The following is a 25,077-nucleotide window of genomic DNA, read 5'->3' on the forward strand; positions in this document are numbered from 1 at the left end:
GCATAGTAAAATATTTTAACCTATTCAAGGGTTTAGTTCTTGTTATCACTTGCTTGAGAAATAAAACACATTTCATGGAAATTAAACACTGAATTTAGCATTTCCACTAATATGAGTATGAGGAAATTCAGAAAGAGGAAGAGACAATGGGACATCTTTCACTTACTATTCTGATTTTGTTTTTCACAAAACGTTTTGTGAAGTTAATATTCCACAAAATCATTAAGTATTGGAGTTCAAATCATGCAAAGTTATTGGATATTTTAAACATGTACTTCAACTAAGCCTAAGCCAAATATCAGTGAAGCAAATTACATGCAAGACACATATTTTAAAGCTATGCTTACGATTGAAGGCACTCCAGCTACCAACTTATTTTGAGATAGTGTGAACTGAGAGGGTCATGGAGTCAGAAGATAGCCACGTTTCAGATGGTCAATTACCTCTACCACCAGGTGGCCTAAGTGAGAGTAGTTAGGCTGTGGCCTGCTGAGCACAAAACCATCACTCTTAGAGGAAGGGTTGGGGATTATATCACATAGTAGGCCCTTAGTAACCATTTTATTGAATAAATGTGTTGTAAGACAGGGAAAAGCCATTATTCCCTCAATGTGTAGGATTACACCAGGTCAAGACTGGTCCACTCAGCTACTACCCCATTTCTTTGCTTCCATTTAGGAGAAAACGTATCTCCTCCCATTTTCTCTTGAACTAGTCAGGCTTTCACATGCACCACTTCAAAACGACTATTTCCAAAGTACTAATGATTTTCATGTTGCTAAATTTAATAGCCATTTCCCATTTCTCATCTTTCCTGACCTATCAGCAGCATCTGATACAACTACTCACCTCCCCCTTGAAATGCTTTATCCACTTGGCTTCTAGGAAGTATTACTACCTTCCTTCCTCCTACCCCATTGGCCATCCCTGCTCAGTCTCCTTTCCTGATTCCTCCTCTTCCTCTTAATCTTTTAATGTTGGAGCACCTGAAAACTCAGTCCTCAGACCTCTCCTCCATTCACTCTTCTCTAATCTCATTTTAAGTGATTTCATCTACTCTCATGGCATTGAATACTGCTGACATTTATACATTTATATCTGGGGCCCGGACCTCTTCCCTGACCTCCAAGCTCATTTACTGAATTCTCTATTTAATATATCCACTTAGATGTTTAAAAGACATCACAAACTCGACATATCTAAAACAAACTTGTGATCAACCCCCACCACCTGCCCCCCCCAATCTTGCTCTTCCTGTAGACATCTTAGTTAATGCTAATGACATCCTCTTCGTTGCTTAGGACAAAAACTTAGAATTATCCTTGACTCCTATTTCTCTCATACCTTATATCCAATCAGTCAGCAAATTCTGTTGCCTTTATCTTCAAAATACATCCAAACAATCTGACTACTTCTCATTACCTCTACTGCTACCACTCTCTCCAAGCCACCATCCACTCTTGTCTGGATTATTGCAATGACCTCATAAAGAGTTTTCTTTCTTACACATTTGCCTCATCATAGTCTTTTCTTATCTCAACAAGGTAGCCAAAGTAACGCAGTTAAAATGTGAGTTCGCATCATTCCTTGCTTGAAACCCTCCAATGGCTTCTCATCTCGTTCAGAATAGCCAAGAGGTTGTATTTGACTCTATTATCTCTTATCTTTTCTCTTATATACTCCCACCCAACTCCCCACTTGTTCTGCTCCAGCCACACTGGATCCTTTGTTATTCTCAAACATGCCAGGCATGTTCCCACCTTAGGACATTTGCACCTATTTTTTAATTCAGACAGGCCACTTTATTAAAATAAGTCCAAATGTAACACATGATAATATTCATTTTAAATAAAAACTACAAACATGACTTGACTTCTCCAAATATACGTTCTCTCAGGTAGTCCATCCGAGCATCCTTTGTTGACAGTGCCATAGAGTTCCATTCAAACTGAGAAATCTGAAAATAAGTAATGTAGTTTGAATGAAAGTTTTAAAGCAACAACAAAAAACATTGAGGAAGAGGAAGACATATAAGCACTACCGATCAAAGCTGTAGGAATCCTGTGAAATTAGTTTACATAAGGATAGCCTGTGAACCTTTATTGGAAGCCAAGTGGATCCTTCTGACATTGCCTAGAATACTTTTTTCTGTTCCTTTCATCCTCCTTTTCCTACAATACCAATGATGGACATTTTTTCCTACATAGTCTTCTATATTCACACCTAGTTGTTTCCTCTGATAACTCTATCCATCTCTACAGTGCCTCTCTCCTTTGTAAGATATAGAAATCATAAGATATAGATATTCTAAAGACAATAAAATAAATGACAACTTTTATTTATTTATTTTTATGAGACAGGGTCTTGCTCTGTCACCCAGGCTGGAGTGCAGTGGGATGAACACGGCTCACTGCAGCCTCAATCTCCTAGGATCAAGCAATCCTTCCACCTCAGCCACCCAAGTAGCTACAGGCATGAGCTATTGTATCTGGCCTGTTTGAGTGATACATTTGAAAAAATATATTTAAAAAGGTAATTCTAGAACTTTCACATTAAAAGGAAGCACATGTACAGCTAGTGTCTCTGGGCTTTTTAGAGGCTGAATTACATGAGTATTTCATACCTGAATTACACGATACCCCAGAATTTCCAAATGTCGTTTTTTCATAGCAGGTTTTCCTTTCATGTGAGGGATATTTCTACAAAGTGCTTTTGATTCCAAAAATTCCAAAGCAATCCTACATAAGATAAAAAATATTTACTCTAAAGTCAAAATAAGAAACTGAATAATTACAAGCTTTTCAGAAACAAGATTGCATCTTTATAAACTAACAAAAGCCAATGAATATAAATGAGTATATCAAGTTATGTTTCTACTAAGAAATTAGTAATTGATGACAAACCTATTTAGTTACACAAAATTATTGTAAATATTTGTCTGCTTTCATCCATTTTTTTGGTCCGATATATATTTACACATGCCTACTATATGTAAACCATTGTGAGGGGTACATATATGAAGCAACACAGCTTATAGTCTAACAGAGAACACATGATGTATAGTAAGTTACTGTAATGCAGTGTAGGAAGTGGCTAAGTGCTATGAGAAAAGTAGAGAGGTATGGGAGCGGAGAAGAAGATACTATTTTACTTCCAGTTGAGGACAATTCTTTTACCACTTTAGTTAGGGAGATTGCTGGGCTTTGGACAGAAGAAGGGAGAACATTAAAGCAGAAAGGAGAGGAAAAGCAAAGTTACAAAGGTGGAATGTATGACATATGAGGAACAGATTCCACTACCTTCAATCCTTGATCATTGACTTCAGTATAGTACACCAAATTTAACATTTAGATATTAATACAATCTAAAACTAAGAAACAAATTACCTTTCAGCCCCTGGTGGCAGCCTTGATCCAACTATTTCGATATTTGATTCCCAGGGCATTTCTGGTAGTTGTCCCAGTGCTATATGGCTTCCATATGGAAGAGGTTTTTTTCTTTTATCCAAGATACACTCAAAATCTTAAGGAAGCATAGAAACTGGTAGTATGAATTAGGTAAAGTCTTACAGATAAAAGTTTAAGATATATTTGAAATATATATGCATATATTTGTACACATACACACTCACAAAAGAATGATGAACCTCTCAAATTATCCAAGTTATTTTTATAAGATCTGGTCCAATGGCACCTCTCTTTGGAAATCAATCAATAATAAATCAACCAGAAGAATTACAAAACAATATTAAGTACTGGGCTACATTTAGCACTGGGCTAGGTCAAATCACATTAAAGAGTTTCAATCTCTTTAAGGCTCTTGATTACATTTGGAGAAAGCTAAACCAACTCATCTGAAAATTAATAAAGAAAAAGATTCAAGCATTTATCCTGTCTTTTCTACATGAATTGTACATAAGAGTAACTAAACAGTTGATATGGGAAAGTCCTTTTTAGACAAATTCCAGCTAATAAATGTAGAAGGCATGATAGATGTAGAATATCGCTACTTTACCACCCCTCTGAATGATGGATTTAGGCAATGAGTGATCATTAATAACTGCTAAAATCAGCAGGTGAAAAGCTGACAGGGGAACTTTCTGTTGAATGAATCAGCTGACAACATACGAACCCACTGATGAGTCTTAATATATAAAAGACAACCAGGCCAGGCACAGTGGCTCACACCTGTAATCCCAGCATTTTGGGAGGCCGAGGCAGGAAGATTGCTTGAGCTCAGGAGTTCCAGACCAGCCTGGGCAACATGGCAAAACCCAATCTCTACAAAAAATTTAAAAAATAAGCCAGGTGTAGTGGTAGCTACTCAGGCTGAGGAGGCTGAGGTGGGCAGATCCCTTGAACCTAGGAGGTCAAGGCTGCAGTAAGCCATGCTGGTGCCACTGCACCTCAGCCTGGGCAACAGAGCCAGACAAAAAAAAAAAAAAGAAAGAAAAAGAAAAAGACAACCAGCCTTGTGTGCCTCCTGAGAGGATGCAAAAAGAAGTACAAGCCACTTATGAAGTTTTTAGCCAAAAAGAAAAACCTAAAAAAAAAACCTAAAATCTAATCAAATCTCTAGATATCACTAATGGTTTACAGCAAACCCAGGTTTACAGTAAAAACATTAAAAACTATCAGATGACATATTAAATGTTACCACAGGGCTGCAATTAGAAAAGTTCAAAATGTGGGAAAAAAAACTTATTCTCAAATTTTAAGTTAAAAAAAGGAGAAGTACGAAAGAAAAAGTTGAACCAAAAACTGCCAACCAACCAAGTGGAATGTTAAGATCCCAATTTGGACAAACAAACTATAAAATAAACATAAAAGACACTTAAAACAGGAAAAGCAAAGGTATAGGGGTACAGTGCATGAGACGTATGAGGAATAGGTTCCACTGCCTTCAATCCGTCACCATTGAGTTCATTATAGTAGGCCAAATCTAACATTTCGATAAAATGTTAAATTTTATCTAAAATTTCCCATATCTCCCTACTTATGTTACATTTCCCATAATTCCCATAAATGTTAAATTTTATCTAAAATTTCCCATATCTCCCTACTTATGTTACATTTCCCATAATTCCCATGAATGTTAAATTTTATCTAAAATTTCCCATATCTCTCTACTTGTTATATTTCCCATAATTCTACTACCTTCAATCCTTGATAATTGAGTTCATTATAGTATGCCAAATCTAACATTTCGATAAAATGTTAAATTTTATCTAAAATTTCCCCTATCTCTCTACTTATGTTAAATTTCCCATACTGCTGAACATTTCTTAAAAGATATTAAGAAATTATTATTAATGGTTATAGGATGATAAAGATGATATTGTTGTTATGTTTTTAAAGTCATTCTTATCTTTTAAATATACTTCCTGAAATGATGTCTGTGACTTGAAAAGAATCAGATGGAACTCTGGTGAAAAACTAAGGCACTGAACCATCTTTAAGTTAATTATGAAAGATGAAATATATAGAATTCATTAAGAGAATGAATTCTAGAGCCAGAATGCCAAGCTCAAATCCTGGCTCTGTCATTTGCCAGGTATATAACCTTGGGCAATCAATAATGTTTGTGGGCTTTAGTCTCCTCATCTGCAAATAATTTACATACTTCATAGGGATATAAGTTTACTATACGCATACACACACACAAGTACTTATGAAGTACTTAAAATGGTGTCTAACACATAATAAGCAATATATAAAGATAAATCTATTATTGTTGTTATATGAAATTGCAGCATTGTTTGACAGATGGACATACCAGCAAAAAAATCTTACAGATTGATTAAATCATAGCATACTCAATGAAATATGCAGTAACTAAAAAAGATGTTGTATAAGCATATCTGTTGGCATAGAAAAATATTCACAACATATAAAGTTATAAACTGCTATGATCTGAATGTGTCCCCCAAAATTCATCTGTTGAAACATAATCATCAATGTGTTAATAATAATAGTGGGACCTTAGGCCAGTCGTGGTAGCTCACACCTGTTATCCTAGCACTTTAGGAGGCAGAGGCAGGAGGATTGCTCGAGCTCAGTAGTTTAAGACCAGCCTGTGCAACATGGTGAAACCCCATCTCTACAAAAAATACAAAAATTAGCCTGGTGTGGTGGTGTGTGCCTGTAGCCCCAGATGCTCAGGAGGCTGGGGTGAGAGAATCACTTGAGCTCTGGAGGCAGAGGTTGCAATGAACTGTGATCATGCCACTGCACTCCTGCACTGCACTCCAACCTGGGTGACAGAACAAGACCCTTTCTCAAAAAAAAAAAAAAAAAAAAAGAGGCAGAACTTTAGGAGATGATTAAGTCATGAGGGCAGAGCCCTCATTAATAAGATTACTGACCCTATAAAAGAGCATCCTCTATTGCCTTCCTGTCCCTTCTGCCATGGGAGGACACAGCATTCAAAGTACCATCTTGGAAGCAGAGGCCAGGTCCTTACTAAATACCAAACCTGTTGGTACCTCGAGCTGGACTTCCTAGCCTCTAGAACTGTGAAAAATAAATTTCTGTTGTTTTTCTTTTTTCTTTTTTTTTTTTTTTTTTGATACAGAGTCTCACTGTCGCTCAGGTTGGAGTGCAGTGGCACACTCCTGGCTCAATGCAACCTCCGTCTCCCGGGTTCAAGCGATTCTCCTGCCTCAGCCTCCGGAGTAGCTGGGATTACAGGCGTGCGCCACCATGCCCAGCTAATTTTGTATATTTAGTAGAGACGGGGTTTCACCGTGTTAGCCAGGCTGATCTTGAACTCTCGACCTCAGGTAATCCGCCCGCCTCCGTCTCCCAAAGTGCTGGGATTACAGGCGTGTGCCACTGCGCCCGGCCAAATTTCTGTTGTTTATAAATTAACCAGTCTCAGGTATTTTGTTGTAGCAGCAGAAAAGGACTAAAACACAAACACTACAGAAGAAAACCATTTTTGTCTTTTTTTTTTTAAGTTAGGAAAACAGACACCAAAAGCAAACAGTGGCTATATCATGGGTAATTTTTCTTTTTTGTTATCTTCCTTTTCTAGTTTTTCTATGTTAAGCATGTCTCATGTAATTTTTTTTTAAGAGATGGGGTTATATTCATATTGTTCTGAAGAAAAAAAGAAAAATATTAAAAAGAGATGGCTTCTCACTATATTGCCCAGGCTGGTATCAAACTTCTGGGCTCAAGTGATCCTCCTACCTCTGTCTCTCAAAGTAGCTAGGATTACAGGCTTGCACTACCATGCCCAGCTTCAATGTTTGTTTTTTGTTTTGTTTTGTTTTTGTTTTAGAGACAAAGTCTTGCTCTGTCACTGAGGCTAGAGTGCAGTAGCGTGACTGTAACTCACTGTAGACTCAACTCCTGGGTTCAAGAGATTCTCCCACCTCAGCCTCCTAATGGGACTACAGGGGCATGCCACCAGGCTGGTCTCAAACTCCTGAGCAATGGGACTAGAGGGGCATACCACCATGCCTGCCATTTATTTATTTATTTATTTATTTAGAGACAGGGTCTCACTATATTGCCCAGGCTGGTCTCAAACTCCTGAGCAATGGGACTAGAGGGGCATACCACCATGCTTGCCATTTATTTATTTATTTATTTATTTATTTATTTATTTAGAGACAGGGTCTCACTATATTGCCCAGGCTGGTCTCAAACTCCTGAGCTCAAGCTATCCTTCCACCTCAGCCTCCCAAAGTGCTGAAACTATGTGTATGAGCATGAGCCACTGTGCCCAGCCAATTTATGGATTTTCGTCACTCATACCCAACTCAATCCTGATTAACACAAAATCAAAGGAAAGTTGTGTTTTGTAGCACAAGATGAGAGCATTAATGATTGTCTAGTTCACCTTCCTGCCCAGTGCAAAAATCACACACATCTATCATCTGAATATTCAGCCTCTGCCTCAACATTACTTCTTCAGAAAGCAGTCAATAATTCTCCTTATACCAAGTTAAAGTCTGCTTCCTTTCATTTTTACCATTTTGTTCATCTTTGAGATAGAGATATCTAGTTCTTCTACTTAACAATCCTTCAAACATTTTAAAACATTATGGTCCCCATAAGACTTCTTTCTATTTTTCAGACTAAACATCCTTTTTTTTTTTTTTTTTTTTCCAAATAAGATTTATTGGGCTGGGCACAGTGGCTCACACCTGTAATCCCAACACTTTGGGAGGCTAAGCTGAGGCAGGAGGATCGCTTGAGCCCAGGAGTTTGAGACGAGCAACATAGTGAGACCCTGTCTCTATAAAAAAATTAAAATAAAAATAAATTTATTGAGCACTTACTATGTTCCAAGGATAGTGTTAAATGCTTTACATGCAATATCTCAGTTAATCCTATCAAGTAGGCATTATTATCCCCATTTCACTGATGAAGAAGTTAACAAGGTTCAGAAGAACTTGCTCAAGGATTGAAATCCATGCAATCCTAGTCCTCTCTAGTTCTGTCTATGACATGATTAGACAAGATCCTTCACTATCTGTCCTCCTTTGTTCCTAGACCCTACTTGTCACTGTCTCTTAAAAAGGACATGCAAAAAAAAAAAAAAATACAATATTAAGGTGTCTAAAAAATAGAATACAATGGGATTACCAACTTTTTTGTTATTATTAACAATATAGTTTAAATAGTATTTGATTTTTGGCTACCATTTACACTGTTAGTTTATACCAAGTTGATAATCCTTTTAAATATCCTGTATATGCAGAGGTTTTCTAAACCTAAATTTAGAAAGTTTACGTTAATTATCTTAAAATTTTATCTTTTTCATTTAAGATCACCACTTGAATGTGGCAATATCTTTGAAAATTTTATATTGCCATCAACATAAGCTAGTCCACTAGCTTTATGTGATCCACAATTCAATCAGAATGCATTCTACAACTAGACCAGTTGAGAAACAAGATTAATCAGGTTAGCATCAAGCACCGTATCTTTGGAAATCTTCATCCAGGCTGATAAACCAACTTAGTTTTTCAGATGAACTTAAAACAATGAAATAGAAATTAAAGAGTTATTTCCCTTATTTTCACACACTGAATGGAGAGGACAGAATCTTTTGAAGATCCAGAAATGTTCAGTGAATCTGAATCTGGGTTTTACTTAGAATTGGTGGAGGACTGACCTTAATTTTTTTTTTTTTTCTAAAGAATAGAAAACGCTCTTGGTTATCAACACTGGGCCACGGGAACTTGAGGATTTATTCTATTGCTCTTTCTACCTCTGTTTGAAAATTTTAATAATAATAACAACTTGAAAAAAATTCAAAAAACTTTAAAAAATTCCAACTGATAAGATGATTCTATTCAAATTGGTTTGATTTTCTGAAAGTAACTAATAACCTACCCAATAACTTACCTACTTTGTAGTAATAAGGCGTAAGAACCGAGGCTTTTACACAATTGATTCCTCCTAGTACCTCTGCTAACATTTTATAAATCTGCTGTTGTGCTCCATCCATGCCACCAATACCTTTATAAAAAAATAAATAATTAGCCTACTTAATTTTTTTTCTTTTTTTTTTCCCTTTGAGACAGAGTTTTCGCTCCTGTTGCCCAGGCTGGAATGCAACGGCCCGATCTTGGCTCACTGCAACCTCCGCCTCCCCAGTTCAAGTGATTCTCCTGCCTCAGCCTCCCAAGTAGCTGGGATTACAGGCATGCACCACCATGCCCAGCGAGTTTTGTATTTTTAGTAGAGATGGGGTTTCTCCATGTTGGTCAGGCTGGTCTCGAACTCCTGACCTGAGGTGATCTGCCCGCCTTTCAGCCTCCCAAAGTGCTGGGATTACAGGTGTGAGCCACCACGCCCGGCCTTAAGCAGTTTTTTAATGAAAATCATCCCAATTCTACAAACTGAAAAATAAGGATTAATATTTTCAATAAGAGCTTCAATGTAGTATCTTATATAATGACACTAAATTCAATACAAGTTCTTTGCTCTCAACTAAGAGAGTTATGTCCCAAATATGAAGAAATTCTTATAATGTTTCACCTACAATATCTCATATAAAATATTAAACAGGTCATGGCACTCTTGGGAAGGCTCGTGTCATGTTTAAGTGTAACAAGATTAACAATGTACTACCTAATAATTTACTTTAGAATTAAAGGAAAACTCAAACCTTTATTAAATTGTTGACAGAAGCGGTCATGAAACCATGGAATCTGAAACTCAGGGCATTCCAAGCAGACTGATCTATTTAACTCCATAAGATGAAACTGGACTCTTGCACTTCGAGATGAAGATAAAACTGAAATTAATAAAATACTAATGAATTTTGATAGCTGAGACCTAGAAAAGACAACCCATTTTTTTCACATTCATTTATCCCCACTATTAATAGATGCTTTTATTCTAACAGTATTTAGAACTGTTTACATTTCTAATTTACAAATGTATGCTTTATATTTTTAAATTATTACATTCAGTGACATGATTAGGACCAACTCCTGCACTGTTCTCATTAATCATGAATGTTAAAAGTACATTTAAAAAATACTCCCAGCAGGGCATGGTGGCTCACGCCTGTAATCCCAACACTTTGGGGGGCTGAGGTGGGTGGATCACCTGAGATCGGGAGTTCAAGACCAGCCTGACCAAAATGGACAAACCCCGTCTATACTAAAAGTACAAAATTAGCCAGGCATGGTGGCGCATGCCTGTAATCCCAGCTACTCAGGAGGCCAAGGCAGGAGAATCGCTTGAATCCGGAAGGTGAGGTTTTGGGTAACCAAGATCATGCCGTTGCACTCCAGCCTGGGCAACAAGAGCAAAACTCTGTCTCAAAAAAAAAAAAAATACTCCCAAGAATTTTCATTCACCTAATATTCCACACTTAGGATTTTATCCTAAGGAAACAGTGATTCATGTATAACAAATCATTACTTACAATGATGAGGAATTGGAAACAATCTGTGACAAATTTTATTATATCCATGTAATAGGATATTATGTAGCCAATAAAAAAAGACATCAAAAAATATTTAATAACATGGAAAATTGCTCAAAATATAGTTAGATGGAAAAAGGCAGCATACAAAAGTGAATATATAAATAAACCAAATTTTGTTTTAAAATTCATATAGGGGCCAGGCGTGGGGGCTCATGCCTGTAATCCTACCACTTTGCAAGGCCAAGGTGGGCAGATCACTTGAGGTCAGGAGTTCAACACCAACCTGGCCAACATAGTGAAACCTCGTCTCTACTGAAAATAGAAAAATTAGCCGGGCATGGTGGCACATACTTATAATCCCCGCTACTCCAGAGGCTGAAGCAGGAGAATCAATCACTTGAAATGGGAAGGCAGAGGTTGCAGTGAGCTAAGATTGAGCCACTGCACTCCAGCCTGGGAAACAGAGCAAGACTCCATCTCAAAAAAAAAAAAGAAAAAAAGAAAAAGAAAAAGAAACAAATGTAAAATAAAATAAAATTCATATAGGGACTGGGTACAGTGGCTCATGCCTGTTATCCCAACACTTTGGGAGGCCGAGGCAAGAGGATCGCTTGAGGCCAGGAGTTAGAGACCAGCCTGGGCAACAAAGCAAAACTCTGTCTCAAAATATAAAAATAAAAAATTTAACAAATTAAAATTAAATACAGGCTGAGTGTGGGGGCTCACACCTATAATCTCAGCATCTGGGAGGCCAAGAAGGGAGAATCACTTGAGCTCAAGAGTTTCAGACCAGCCTGGGCTGGTCTTTTTTTAAGATCCCAGCTCTTAAAAAAAAAAAAATTAGCTGGGTATGGTGACACACGCCTGTGGTCCCAGCTACTTGGAAGGCTGAGGTGGGAGGATCACTTGATCCTGGAGTCCAAGGCTTCAGTGAGCTATGACTGCACCACTGCACTCCAGCCTGGGCAACAGAGTGAGACCCTGTCTCAAAACAAAACAAAAAAACACAGATATATAAACATTCACACAGGAGAAGGAGAAAGACAGAAAAGAAATACTCCAAAACATTAAAAGTGGTAGTTTTACTTGTTAGTAAGATGGGTAATTTTTTATTTTCTATTTTATTCCTGTGTTTTCCAAATTTCTACAATAAGCACGAATACTATTCGTAACAGAAAAAAGTTATTAACATTAAAATTCTTCTGTATAGGTAGACCTGAGACTTGAATATAAAGTACAACAGATAATTAAATAAATTAAAAGATAGATACATACTTTCAAGTTGAGAATCCAATCTAGCTAAGAATTTGATGTTAAAAATTGTCTTTAGCAGATCTTCTGGAAAATATTCAAGTGTGGCCAAAGAGAAACCAAGAAACACTAATATAAAAGGATCCAATATACCTAAAAGAAAATTAAGATTTTTTTAAAGGTATAGCTGCCTCACTTATATATACACTTATAATTTATTCAGGCAAAGCCAGGTTTTAAAAAAAAATGATACACAGCCTTGACAAAACTAATCTACACTGTTACAAGACAGGATAACGGTTAAGTGGTTACCTTTGGGTGGGGGCCAAGTAGGAAAAGGGGACAAGAGGAGAAGGGTACTGTGATAATACTCTGTGTCTTGATCTCAGTATTGATTCCCTAGGTGATTCAATTTGAATAAATTCACAGTATTACACTAAAGTTATACGAACATTTGTTATTACACTTTAGTAAGAAGTTTTAAAAATAGCCTTGGAAAAAGAATCCAAAACAAAAGGACAGTGGTGCATGTAAAAAGAAGTGATTCCAGTGTTGATGATAATAATACAATAGTGTTCAGAATATGTTACATACCATTCTAAACACTTTAGATATATTAACTCACTTATATCTTATATCAGTAGAAACAATTATCTCCACTTTATAAATAAGCATTAGGAAGCAGAGAGGTTAAATGACTTGCCCAAGATCACAGAGTTGGCAGCGGAGAGTAGGGTTTAACCCAGAATGTCCAGCTCTGGAGCCTGGATTATTATACTATGCTGCTCTCTGGGAATCTCAGATCTCCAAGCAGAGTGTACACATGTTTGAGGCTGAGGTCTTGCCTAGCACCTCCTCCTTTACTTGTCACCCAGCAGCATGGCAGATGCCCCACAGTATAAGGCTTCAGCTATTTACCTGATTTGCCTCATCCAAGAGACATTTCTAATGTGGCGGAAAGGGTCACCTAAAATGCCTGACTGGCATCAGTATTCTTACTAAGGACAGAAGAGACAACATTAAATCTTTCCTTTTCAATTTTTTCTAAGTTTATTTAATAAAGAAAGACCAGGTCATAAATGAAGTTAATAGTGATGATTTCTACCAGCAAAACTAATCTGTCAAAATTTGTCTTTACTCAAAACAATGAAAATTATTACTCCATTAGTTATTTAAAATTTTACTTATAAAGTTCCCTAGGAATTTTTAAAACTTTCTCTGATTAAGTTTTAAAAACTCAAAGATGTATTTCTCAATCTTTCTTTCCTTATACACTTTAGCAACAAAATTTTCTAATTTCTAAGACTCTATTTGGAGAACCTGGGAAGAGATGTACTTTCATTTCTTTCTGGTTGTCAACACATGACTGAACAACCAGGAGAATACACTCTAAGTCTCATCTTTCTACATATAGTTGTGTTACTAAAAAGGGGTATAAATGTGTGCCACACATGCAACACATTCATATACACATATACATATACATATCCCAGCCTCATGTTGTAGGCTGTGACACAGTAGTACCAGACATGGTTAGATGATGTCTGGCCCATAGATCCCACAAAAATGTAGCAAAGTCCATTAGCATGATGCAGACACAATTAATATATTTACACTTGTTTCACACCAGCTTCACCAGAAGTCTAAAGATCTATATAAATCCCTAATGTAGAGCCTAACATGTTATGCTGGATATGGAAGCTCTCAGTATCTGTTGCTTGGTAGATAACTGGGTAATTCTTACTCTCCAGGCAGAGCAAAAAGATCTGAGGAAACCAGTCTCTGGCTGTCTCTCCAACTTTATCTCCTACCAACTCGGTCTCCCTCATCCACTCCTGCCACACTGAATCCACTGTTCCTGGAAAAAACCAAACATGCTCTCACCTGAGGGCCCTTTCCAGTTCCCTTTCTTTCATCCTGGGACTCTCTTCCCTATCTATTGACATGCACCACTCTCTCAATTCATTTAATCCATGGTTAAATGACATCTCCTCAGAGAGGCAGTCCCTGAATCCCTTATCCAAAATAGCACTCCATCTCACACTTACCATGATGCTCCAGCCTACACACTTACCCTGCTCTAATGTTCTTGACGGTACTTATCACCATCTGACCTTAGAGCCTTGTTTATTGTTTATGTCAATCTCCCCCTAACAGAAAGTAAACTCGATGATGGTAGTTTATTTGTTTTTACTCTCTCCTGTATCTCCAGTGCCTAGAAGAATACCTGACAGTAAGTACATGGAAAGTGTTGACTGAAAAGGAACGGTTACTGAGCATTTCTCCTCTAAAGCTTCTATATCATACTGACAAGTACATAGTGTGAGTCTGAGAAGAAAAGTCTCATAAAGCTCTAATCCTTCAAGGTCAAACTGTTCCAAACACAACTCAGGACCCAAAATAAAAATGAAAAGGAAAAAGAAAAAGTAATTTCCTGTCTCTGCTGTCCTCACATATTGCTTCTGCTAAGGCTAACAGCAGGAAGGACTATTTCTATTCTACTTTTTTCTAGTACTGAAATATTACCAAAAGACTTTTCTGGCCAGGTGTGGTGGCACATGCCTGTAATTCCAGCACTTGGGAGGCCAAGGTGGGAGGACCGCTTGAGCCCAGGAGTTTGATATCAGCCTGGGCAACGTAGCAAGACCCCATCTCTAAATTTAAAAGATAATTTTTTTAAAGACCTTTTTAAGAGATGCAAAATAATCAGCATAAGAGCAGCAACCCTTCAAACAATTCACAAACATCTATTAAGGTTCTTAAGAAACATTTTTTTACTTTTAAAAAACAATCTGGCAAGACTCCGTCTCAAAAAAAACCAAAAATCTAAATAGACACAAACAATCAGACATTATGTGCCTCCAGATGTGATCTAAATATAAGGTACACAGCACTACATACAAGTTATTTTTGCTGCAAATGTTTAATCTGAACCTAACCAAGCATCTATACCTAATTTCTAGTTTACTACAAATGCAGGAGATGGAGAAGCAAGTTAAACAATCAGACAAATCCAGAATGTGGCACAATTTATAATAAATGGCCAATCATTTTATAAAAATAAATATCAAGCAAAAAGGATGGAGGAAAAGACATAACTACTCAATGTTGACTGTTTTAAAAAAAAGTTATAGCCAGGCAAGGTGGCTCACGTCTGTAATCCCAGCACTTTGGGAGGCTGAGGTGGGTGGATCATCTAAAGTCGGGAGTTCAAGACCAGCCCGACCAACATGGAGAAACCCCGTCTCTACTAAAAATACAAAATTAGCCGGGCGTGCTGGCGCATGCCTGTAATCCCAGCTACTCGGGAGACTGAGGCAGGAGAATCGCTTGAACCTGGGAGGTGGAGGTTGCAGTGAGCTGAGATTGCACCATTACACTCCAGCAAGAGCAAAACTCTGTCTCAATTAAAAAAAGTTATAAAAGATAATTTGGTGACTCGGGAAAATTTGATTACAGACTAGGTAGCAGATGGTACTTGTTCATTTTCTTTGGTAATGGTAATGATACCAGTATTGTAGTTACATAGGAGAATGTCCTTATAACCTGAAGTACATAGAGCTGACAACTGGAAGGTTCATCGTACACATACGCGCTTGTGCACATACACAGAGCAAATGTGGCAAATATTAATCAATACTCAATCACGACTGTGGGTCTACAGTTTATTATACAGATGTTTGTTATATTGTTCAGTTTTTCTGTATATTTGAAAACCTGGATAACGAAAAGTTAAGAAAAAAAAAACAAGTCAATGCCAAGAAAAGAAAAAAGGGAAACAAAATTCTAAACTATAAGAGACTGAAGAGATAACAACCAAACACAATGAGTGAATACTGGGTGCAAAACAACTACTCTAAAATGTATTTTGGTAACACTTAGGGAGACTGAAACATGAACTGTGTATTAGATATTAGGGGACTATGATTAAGTTTCTTAGGTGTGGCAACAGTATTGTGGTGGTATAGAAGAATGTCATTATTCTTAGGAGATGTATGCTAAAGTAATTAGGGATGGAGAGTCACAATGCCTACAACTTCGAAATGGCTCAGAAAAAAATAAGAGAGTCAGAGAAACAAACGGATAAGGCAAATACTGTAAAATGTTAATATTATTGAATCTACACAGTGAGTATATATGTGTTCTTTGTTTAATTCTTTATACAAGTTTGACATTTTTCATAATTAAAATGGATACAAAGTTTTTTTAGGGCCGGGCGCAGTGGCTCACACCTGTAATCCCAACACTTTGGGAGGCCTTGGCGGGTAGATCACCTGAGGTCAGGAGTTCCAGACCACCCTGGTCAACATGGTGAAACCCTGTCTGTACTAAAAATGCAAAAAATTAGCCGGGTGTGGTGGCGCATGCTTATAGTCCAAGCTACTGGGGTGACTGAGGCAGGAGAATCACTTGAACCCAGGAAACAGAGGTTGCAATGAGCCAAGATCACGCCACTACACTCCAGCCTGGGCGACAGAACAAGACTCTGTCTCAAAAACAAACAAACAAACAAACAAAAAAACTTTTTTTAGGTAGATAATTCATGCTTATTATGGTTACCCTTTAAATGAGGGACATCTCCTAGCTCAGCAGCAACAAGTATCCTCTGACTTATTCACTCAATGTATTACCAAACAATATACCTACCTAAGTAAGAATTAAGACGTTGCATGCAAGTTCCCAAAAATTCATCCCTTTGAGGTGGATCATAGTTCAACACGCTGAATGGACGAATAATAGCAGGGATTGTAAAAGGATGGATCTGTATAAAAAGAACAAAAAATTTATAGTTTAAACTTTAGGAAAATAAGACAAAATTTTAACCTAATTATTTTTTAGGAGAAATCTTTTCCTATCATCGCTACAGTTAAATAATAAATGTATCACTCTGCTTATTAATTTTTCCATCCTGCTATAATTTATTTAACCCCACCAACAATTATTAATAACCCCAAAAGTGTTAATGTAACAAAAAAGAAGTAAATCAGACAATTTACCAATTTCTTTTGTTAGGTGTAAAATTCTGTTCTGGCTGGGAGTGGTGGCTCATGCCTGTCATCCCAACACTTTGGATGGCTGAGGTGGGAGGATTGCTTGAGGCCAGGAGTTCGAGATTAGTCAGGGCAACATAGTGAGACCCTGTCTTTATTTAAATTTAAAATAAGTAAATAAATTCTGTTTCAGAATTCATTAGTCACTAAATCGAATAGGAAACAGTATCAGCAATTTCCATGATAATCAGTACATTTTATAGAATAATCATAACGTAATTAAAGAAGTTTCTTAAATTATAATCACTAGCATTTATTTTTCTTTCATTTGCTTTTTTATTTCATTTTTCACTCATTCATCCAATACTTAATGACTTCCAGGCACTATACTAAGCAAGTTAAGACAAACTTTTTATTTTCATTTGTGAGAAACACTGTCTTTTAAATAAAGGCTTTGCCCTGATAGATTTATGATAGGGATTTTGTAAGTGAGCTGCTTCTCACATAATCCATAAAGGGGCATTTTACAAGTAAGTCCTAGAAATAAATCTGCAAGAAGATGCAATGACAATTTAAGAATACAGTTGCCAATGGATACCTTATAATTTTCTCAGTTTTCAAGCTTATCTCACACTTTTGAATATAATTGCTTTTAAATGGCAAAATACCACACGATTATAGAAATAAGAAAAAGTAAAACCAAAAATCATTCATCCTCCACTGTCCTAATACGAGTATCCTCAAAGAATTGATTACTAATCTTAATACTGTAATGAACCAAAGAATGATTGCTGATCTTTCCAAATCTACAATGCTGGAATAAGAAAGTGACTTTAAGGAGAGGAACAACAAATCGCTGAAACAGAAACCAGAGTTTTCTTTGTTTTTCTTAAGAGACAGGGTCTCACTCTGTCACCCAGGCTGGAGTGCAGTGATGCAATCATAGCTCACTGAGCCTTAATTCCTGGGCTCAACCGATCCTCCCACCTCAGCCTCCCAACCACTGGAATTACAGGCTTGAGCTACCACATCTGACCCAGAATTTATTTAATTTTTAAACCTCAAATTCCAATCCAAGTTCTCAAAGTGCCTATGATAAAAATTATGCTTGCAGAAGTTGACAACTCTATAAAATTAATGGCTAACATTTAAATTTCACCTTTTCAATCTGCTGAACAGCTACTGAGGCTATCCTATCAAGTAGCAAAGTACTGAGGTAATCAGTACTAGAAATAAAAGATGCAATCTCCCCAACATTTATGTAATTAATATCATCCATGAAATGCTGTAAAGTAGCAATCATTTCTTCAAGAAGTGACTCAGGAAACGTGTTTCCTTTGAGAGATTTAAGTTCCTTCCATAACAGATCCAAACTGTTGCCGTGTTGTAGTCTCTGACGACCATAGTGATCTAATTTTTGAAGTAGTTTCAGTTGTTTCACAGTAATATTATCCAAATACATGTCATCATGCCAAATCCATTTTAAAACAGATGTGGCAAAACTACTCAGGTTATTTAGGTCACACTGTGGTAAAACGGCTTCAATTCGGGATATCCCGACTTCGTCCAAGTGAGGAGAAGGGAGCAGGGAAATAGCACGGACCAGAACAGACACCTCAGTTGGTATGAAACTATTTTTCAAATAACTGCAAAATGAAAAACAAAAAGAATAAAATACATCAGCAACAAACCCAAAATATATATGTATTAAAATATGAACACATATAATGAGTACTACAATTAATAGGTAAGATGATGATTCAAAAAAACGTCTTTCAAACTGTGTTTCTCCTCTAATCTCAAACCACAACAATCATCAACCACAGAAGACTTCTGTGACCAAATGTGTGGGAGTTCTTCCAAGCAGCGGACACCAGCTGGGTGTCCAATTCAGTTCTGACGCAATCTACCTGGAGATAGTGTCAGATCCCACAGGTTGGGAACTTGGTCTCTAAGACTAACCTCTCCCACAAAAACCCCAGACTCCAGTTGCAAAAGCAGGCCTCCAGAACTTCTGAGCAACTGCCTTCAAGTTGGGGTTCCCACGACCTCCTCTTTGGGTTTGATTAATTTGCTGGAGTGGTTCACAGAACTCAGGGAAATAGTTGTTTATGTTTACAGGTTTATTATAAATGATATTATAAAGAATGCAGATGAAGGGACAGTAGGGTGAGGTATGTGGGAAGGGGTGCAGAGCTTCCATGCCCTCCCTGACCATGCCACCCTCCAGGAACCTCCACGTGTTCAGCTATCTGGAAGCAGTCCGAACCCAGTCTTCTTGGGTTTTTATGAGCTTCATAACATCAGCATTTCTTCACACAGGGTGTAGGGTGGGATCTCTCAGGGGAGCGTCTTAAGACCCACGATCAGAAAGGTGGAGGGAGATTAGAGACCTGCTTTGGGGCAGGAGAGAGATTCTGTTTCCAGAGGCCTAACATACCCAACATTGTAACAAAAGGCTATAGCAAGAGCTATAGAAGTTATGAACTAGTAACTAGGACAAAAGCCAATATATGTAACATCACAGGTGGGCATAATACAAGTTAATTTAAGAAGAGTTAGATAGGCCAGGCACGGTGGCTCACATCTGTAATCCCAGCACTTTGGGAGGCCGAGGACAGGGGTTCGAGACCAGTCTGGCCAACATGGTGAAATGCTGTCTCTACTAAAAACACAAAAAAATTAGCTTAGCCAGGCATGGTGACGTGCGCCTGTAATCCCAGCTACTCAGGAGGTTGAGGCAGGGGAATCTCTTGAACCAGGGAGGTGGAGGTTGCAGTGAGCCAAGATCATGCCACTGCACTCCAGCCTGGGCGACAGAGGAAGACTCCATCTCAAAAAAAAAAAAAAAAAAAAGAGTTAGATAAATTCAAAAATGACAGGTCCATAAAGGATTATTCAGGAAAGCCTAAGACTTCCTGATGCCCTCCGTCTCAAAAAAAAAAAAAAAAAGAAAAAAAGAAAAAAAATCTTTAAGTATAGAAATAGTGGAAGGAATAAAGGAATAAAACAGGAAGACCTGTTCTGAAGCACAGACCAAAATTTTTTATTCAAAAATAAAACCACAGTCCCAGGGAAACAAAAGGTCCATGTCAGAACAATGTTTCCAGTGCTGTCACTGAAGAAAGAACTTGGGTTCAATTTCTGATACGACCTGTCAGGCCCTGGCATACAGTGATCACGTAATAAAATTGGTTCCTTTTTTGTCTCCGATACACAGTCCAACATTTAAAACAAACGAATAAACAACAACAAAAGAAACAGGACATAGTTGACCCCATTCTCTACTTCATTCCCAAATGCCCATGGCAAAAGTCTCACCACCAGGACAATAATTGTTAAAAAAAAAAAAAAAAAAATTAAAAAACTGGGGCCAGGCATGGTGGCTCACACCTTTAATTCTAGCATTTTGAGAGGCCAAGGCAGGGGATAGCTTGAGCTCAGAAGTTCAAGACCAGCCTGGCCAACAATAATGAAACCCCATCTCTACTGAAAATAGAAAAAATTAGCCGGGCGTGGTGGCACATGCCTGTAATCCTAGCTACTGGGGAGGCTAAGGCATGAGAATCGCTTGAACCCGGGAGGCGGAGGTTGCAGTGAGCCGAGATCACGCCACTGCACTCCAGCCTGGGTGACAGCGCAAGACTCCGCCTCAAAAAAAAAAAAAAACTTTAGGTATAGAAGTAGTGGAAGGAATAATACAATCTAAATTAAAACAAATTGAGTCCGGGCGTGGTAGCTCACGCCTGTAATCCCAGCACTTTGGGAGGCCAAGGCGGGCAGATCACGAGATTAGGAGATCGAGACCATCCCGGCTAAACTAACATGGTGAAACACCATCTCTACTAAAAATACAAAAAAAAATTAGCCGGGCGTGGTGGCGTGCGCCTGTAGTCCCAGCTACTCAGGAGGCTGAGACAGGAGAATGGCGTGAACCCAGGAGGCGGAGCTTGCAGTGAGCCGAGATTGCGCCACTGCACTCCAGCCTGGCCGACAGAGCGAGACTCCATCTCAAAAAATTAAATAAATAGCTAGGCGTGGTGGCTCACGCCTGTAATCCCAGCCCTTTGGGAGGCCGAGGTGGGCGGATTACCCGAGGTCGGGAGTTCAACACCAACCTAACCAACATGGAGAAACCCCGTCTCTACTAAGAATACAAAAAAGTTAGCCGGGTGGGGTCGCGCATGTAATGCGCTGTAATCCCAGCTACTTGGGCGGCTGAGGCAGGAAAATCGCTTGAACCTGGGAGGTGGAGGCTGCGGTGAGCCGAGATTGTGCCACTGCACTCCAGCCTGGGCAACAAGAGCGAAACTCCATCTCAAAAAAAAATAAAAAATAAAAATAAATAAATAAATACATTGAGTTACTTTTAAAATATTTTTTTAATTAATTTTTTTCTGGAGACAGGGTCTCACTCTATTGCCCAGGCTAGAGGGCAGTGGCGCAATATAGCTCATTGCAGCCTTGACCTCCTAGGCTCAAGTACTCCTCCTACCTCAGCCTCCCTACACACTGGGGATATAGGTACATGCTACCACACCCAGCTAATTTTTTGTTTTTTGTTGTTGAGACAGGGTCTTGCTTTATTGCCCAGGCTGGTCTTGAACTCCTGGGCTCAAACAATCCTCCCAGCTCAGTCTCCCAAAGTCCTGGGATTACAAGCATGAGCCACTATGCCCAGCCATTTAAAATATTTAAATTAGCATACTAAAATAATCGTAATATTAATACTCAGTGTTAGCAAGGGTGTACTGATACAGGCATTCTCATTCACCATTAGTAAACTTAAAAAGTTGGTGTAACTTCCTGGAAAGTAATTTAGCAGTATGGCTTTGAAAACTTTAAAAGAATTTTATCATTTGACATGGTCAATCCCTGTCTGGGAAACTAACCTAATAAACTAATATAAAATCCAGGTAAAAGATGTGTGTTGTTATTCATCTTTTTTTTCTTTTAAGAGGGAGACTTACGATGTTTCCCAGGCTGATCTCCAACTCCTAGGCTCAAGTGATCCTCCTGCCTTGGCTTCCCAAACATAGCTGGGCCTACACCTGGGATACAGGTGCACACCACCATGCCTTATCATATTTTTTACATGGCTAAAATGTGAAACAATCTAAATAATGAGGGGGAATAGTAATAAGTGAATTATGGTACAGTCATATGATGGGTATTAACCAGCCATTATAAAAGATTTACAAAAAGTTCTTAATGATGTAGATGCTTACAAGGCAAAATGGGCAAAAACAAACGAAATTGTATGGTCAACTAGGAAAAAAAATACATATATGTAGTATACAACAAGGAAATAAACTATATTGTTGACAGTGGATGAATGAGTTTATGAATAATTTTCATTTTCTTCTTTATATTTTTTTCTTTTCTTTTCTTTTTTAGAGACAGGATCTCACTCTATAGCCCAGGCTGGAGTGCTGTGGCATGATCATAGTTCACTGTAAGCTTGAGGTCCTGGGCTCAAGTGATCCTCCCGCCTCAGCCTCCTGAGTAGCTAGGACTACAGGCATTAACTACTACACCCTGCTAATTCTTTAGTTTTTTGTAGAGATGGGGGCTTGCTATGTTGAACACACTGGTCTTGAATTCCTGGCCTCAAATGATCCTCCTGCCTCAGCCTCTCAAATATACTTTTTTCCGTTTTCCAAAATTTTCAAAATGATTTTTATATATTTGGCCCAGTGCCTGACACAAGCAGGCACTTCGTACTGCATATTTTATTCTTATAACCACAAAAAATTAATACACTATTTTATATTAAGAAATGAAAACCTTCAAAAAGCTGCATCATTGTGGAGCTACCAATGTTGAGATACTTTTCTACAAATAAACCCCCAACAGATACAATTTCTCCAACCTCCACTTGGTGTTTTTCCTTGTGATACCTCCTCAATTGTCAAAGCTTAGATATTTGTGTATGTTTATTTATAATACTACAACATACCCACCAGAACAGCTCAAATTAAAAAGCATGAGCACTGTCCTGGGTTATAGGGGAAAAAAAGTAAAAAAAAATCAAGTGTTGGCAAGGATATGGAACAATAGTAATGTGTACATTCTGTTAGTGGGAGTAGGGACTGGTATAACCACTTTAGAAAATGTTCAGCAGCATCTACTGAAGATGAGGACATGCATACCCTCGCTGGCACACAGAAATGAATATGTATGTTCACTAAAAAATATACATGAATTTGTTCATAAACAGTACTGCTGATAATAACCAAAAACTGGAAATAAATCAAATATCCATCAACAATAGAATAAATAAATAAATTTTGTTATATTCTTACAAGAGAATACTATACGACAAAAGCATAAACAAATCTCATAAACTTAGTATTGAGCAAAAGAAGCCTGACACAAAAGAAATCACACTGACCAGGCGCAGTGGCTCATGCCTGTAACCCCAGCACTTCGGGAGGCCAAGGCAGGCAGATTACTTGAGCACAGGAGTTTGGGACCAGCCTGGGCAACATGGCAAAACCCCATCTCTACTAAAAATACAAAAAGTAGCTGGGTGTGGTAGCACGTGCCTGTAGTCCCAGCTACTCAGGAGGCTGAGGCAGGAGGGTCACTTGAGGTTGCAGTGAACCAAGATCACACCACTGTACTCCAGCCTGGGAAAACGAATGAGACTCTGTTTCAAAAAATAAAGGAAATCATACTAATGATTCCATTTATGTAAAGTATAAAGGCAAAACCAATCCATGCAGTTACAAATAGAGACAGTTAATCTTGGAGGTGAGGACAGGGTAATGAGGAAGGCATATGTATATTTTATGTAGATTATATTTCAATAAGTTAAAAAACAACAACAGACATTATTCCAGTACATGAAAACTCTGGGTTCTTTGAGCTGTTTCAGGACCTATTTACATAAGAATTTATGTAAATTATTAGTTCAAATAGACTACATTCCTTCTAATATCTACTTGAGATTATCTGCACTGAAGTGGAAGAAGGTAATTCTGAAATATGAAGTACCTATGATTTTTATATAACAACACCAAACTTTCAAATGTTAGTAACTCAAACACTTTTGATATAATTTTAAACTAAAGAGATACATAAAGGCTCTCCTTACTCAGAACTTAATAAGCTTTAACATTATCGTATGTGCTTCAAGTCTTTTCATAAAAGCAACAAAACATTACAGGAAAATGAAATCTTCTTTGATGCTCCCACTCCTGCTCTTATTTTTCTGTTAACATACCGAGAAGTATTCATCAGTACTGAATAATTTAATTTTTTTAAAAAACACTGTGCAATGTATGTTTACAGCAGCACAATTGACAATTGCAAAGATGTTAACCAACCTAAATGCCCACTGACTAATAAGTGCATAAAGAAAATGTGGTAAATATACACCATGGATATCATGGTGTATATTTAATACACCTTTAATCAGCCATTAAAAGGAACAAAATAATGTCTTTTCAGCAACTTGGGTGGAGCTGAAGGCCATTATTCTAAGTGAAGTAACACAGGAGGGGAAAATAAAAAATTGTATACTTTCACTTACAAGTGGGAGCTAAGCTATGAGTATGCAAAGGCATACAGAGTGATATAATGGATGTTAGAGACTCAGAAAAGAGGTTGGTAGGCAAGCTAGGGACAAAAAAAACAACACATTAGGTACTAAGTACATTACTCAGGTGATGGGTGCCCTTAACATCTCAGAATTCACCACTATACAATTCATCCATGTAACAAAAAACCACTTATACCCCAAAAGCTACTGAAATATTTCTTAAAAACATAAAACATAGGCCAGGTGCAGTGGCTCATGCTTGTAATCCCAGCACTTTGGGAGGCCGAGGCAGGCGGATCACTTGAGGTCAGGAGTTCAAGATAAGCCTGGCCAACATGGTGAAACCTAGTCTCTACTAAAAATACAAAAATTAGCCGGGCATGGTGCCTC

At 37.9% G+C, this 25,077-nt stretch overlaps 1 protein-coding gene across 7 annotated transcripts in view; it reads right to left on the bottom strand.

Moving 5' to 3' along the window:
- Positions 1-1,779: 1,779 nt before the first annotated feature.
- Positions 1,780-25,077, bottom strand: part of FASTKD1 (FAST kinase domains 1) — a 53,106-nt gene continuing 29,808 nt past the window's right edge. For 5 of the 7 annotated variants that reach the window (XM_063648268.1, XM_063648267.1, XM_063648266.1 and 2 more), the window contains 8 exons: positions 18,301-18,787; positions 16,798-16,912; positions 12,175-12,303; positions 10,129-10,257; positions 9,363-9,476; positions 3,387-3,522; positions 2,624-2,738; positions 1,780-1,957 (listed from right to left, as the gene is read on the bottom strand). In XM_063648268.1, coding sequence (XP_063504338.1) covers positions 1,856-1,957; positions 2,624-2,738; positions 3,387-3,522; positions 9,363-9,476; positions 10,129-10,257; positions 12,175-12,303; positions 16,798-16,912; positions 18,301-18,787 — 1,327 coding nt within the window. In that variant the 3' untranslated portion in view covers positions 1,780-1,855. The remainder of the gene's footprint in view (positions 1,958-2,623; positions 2,739-3,386; positions 3,523-9,362; positions 9,477-10,128; positions 10,258-12,174; positions 12,304-16,797; positions 16,913-18,300; positions 18,788-25,077) is intronic. The other 2 variants (XM_063648270.1, XM_063648269.1) reach the window with 2 other exon arrangements.

The sequence above is a fragment of the Pongo pygmaeus genome, chromosome 11, assembly GCF_028885625.2.
Source record: "Pongo pygmaeus isolate AG05252 chromosome 11, NHGRI_mPonPyg2-v2.0_pri, whole genome shotgun sequence".
NCBI classification, from domain to species: Eukaryota; Metazoa; Chordata; class Mammalia; order Primates; family Hominidae; genus Pongo; species Pongo pygmaeus.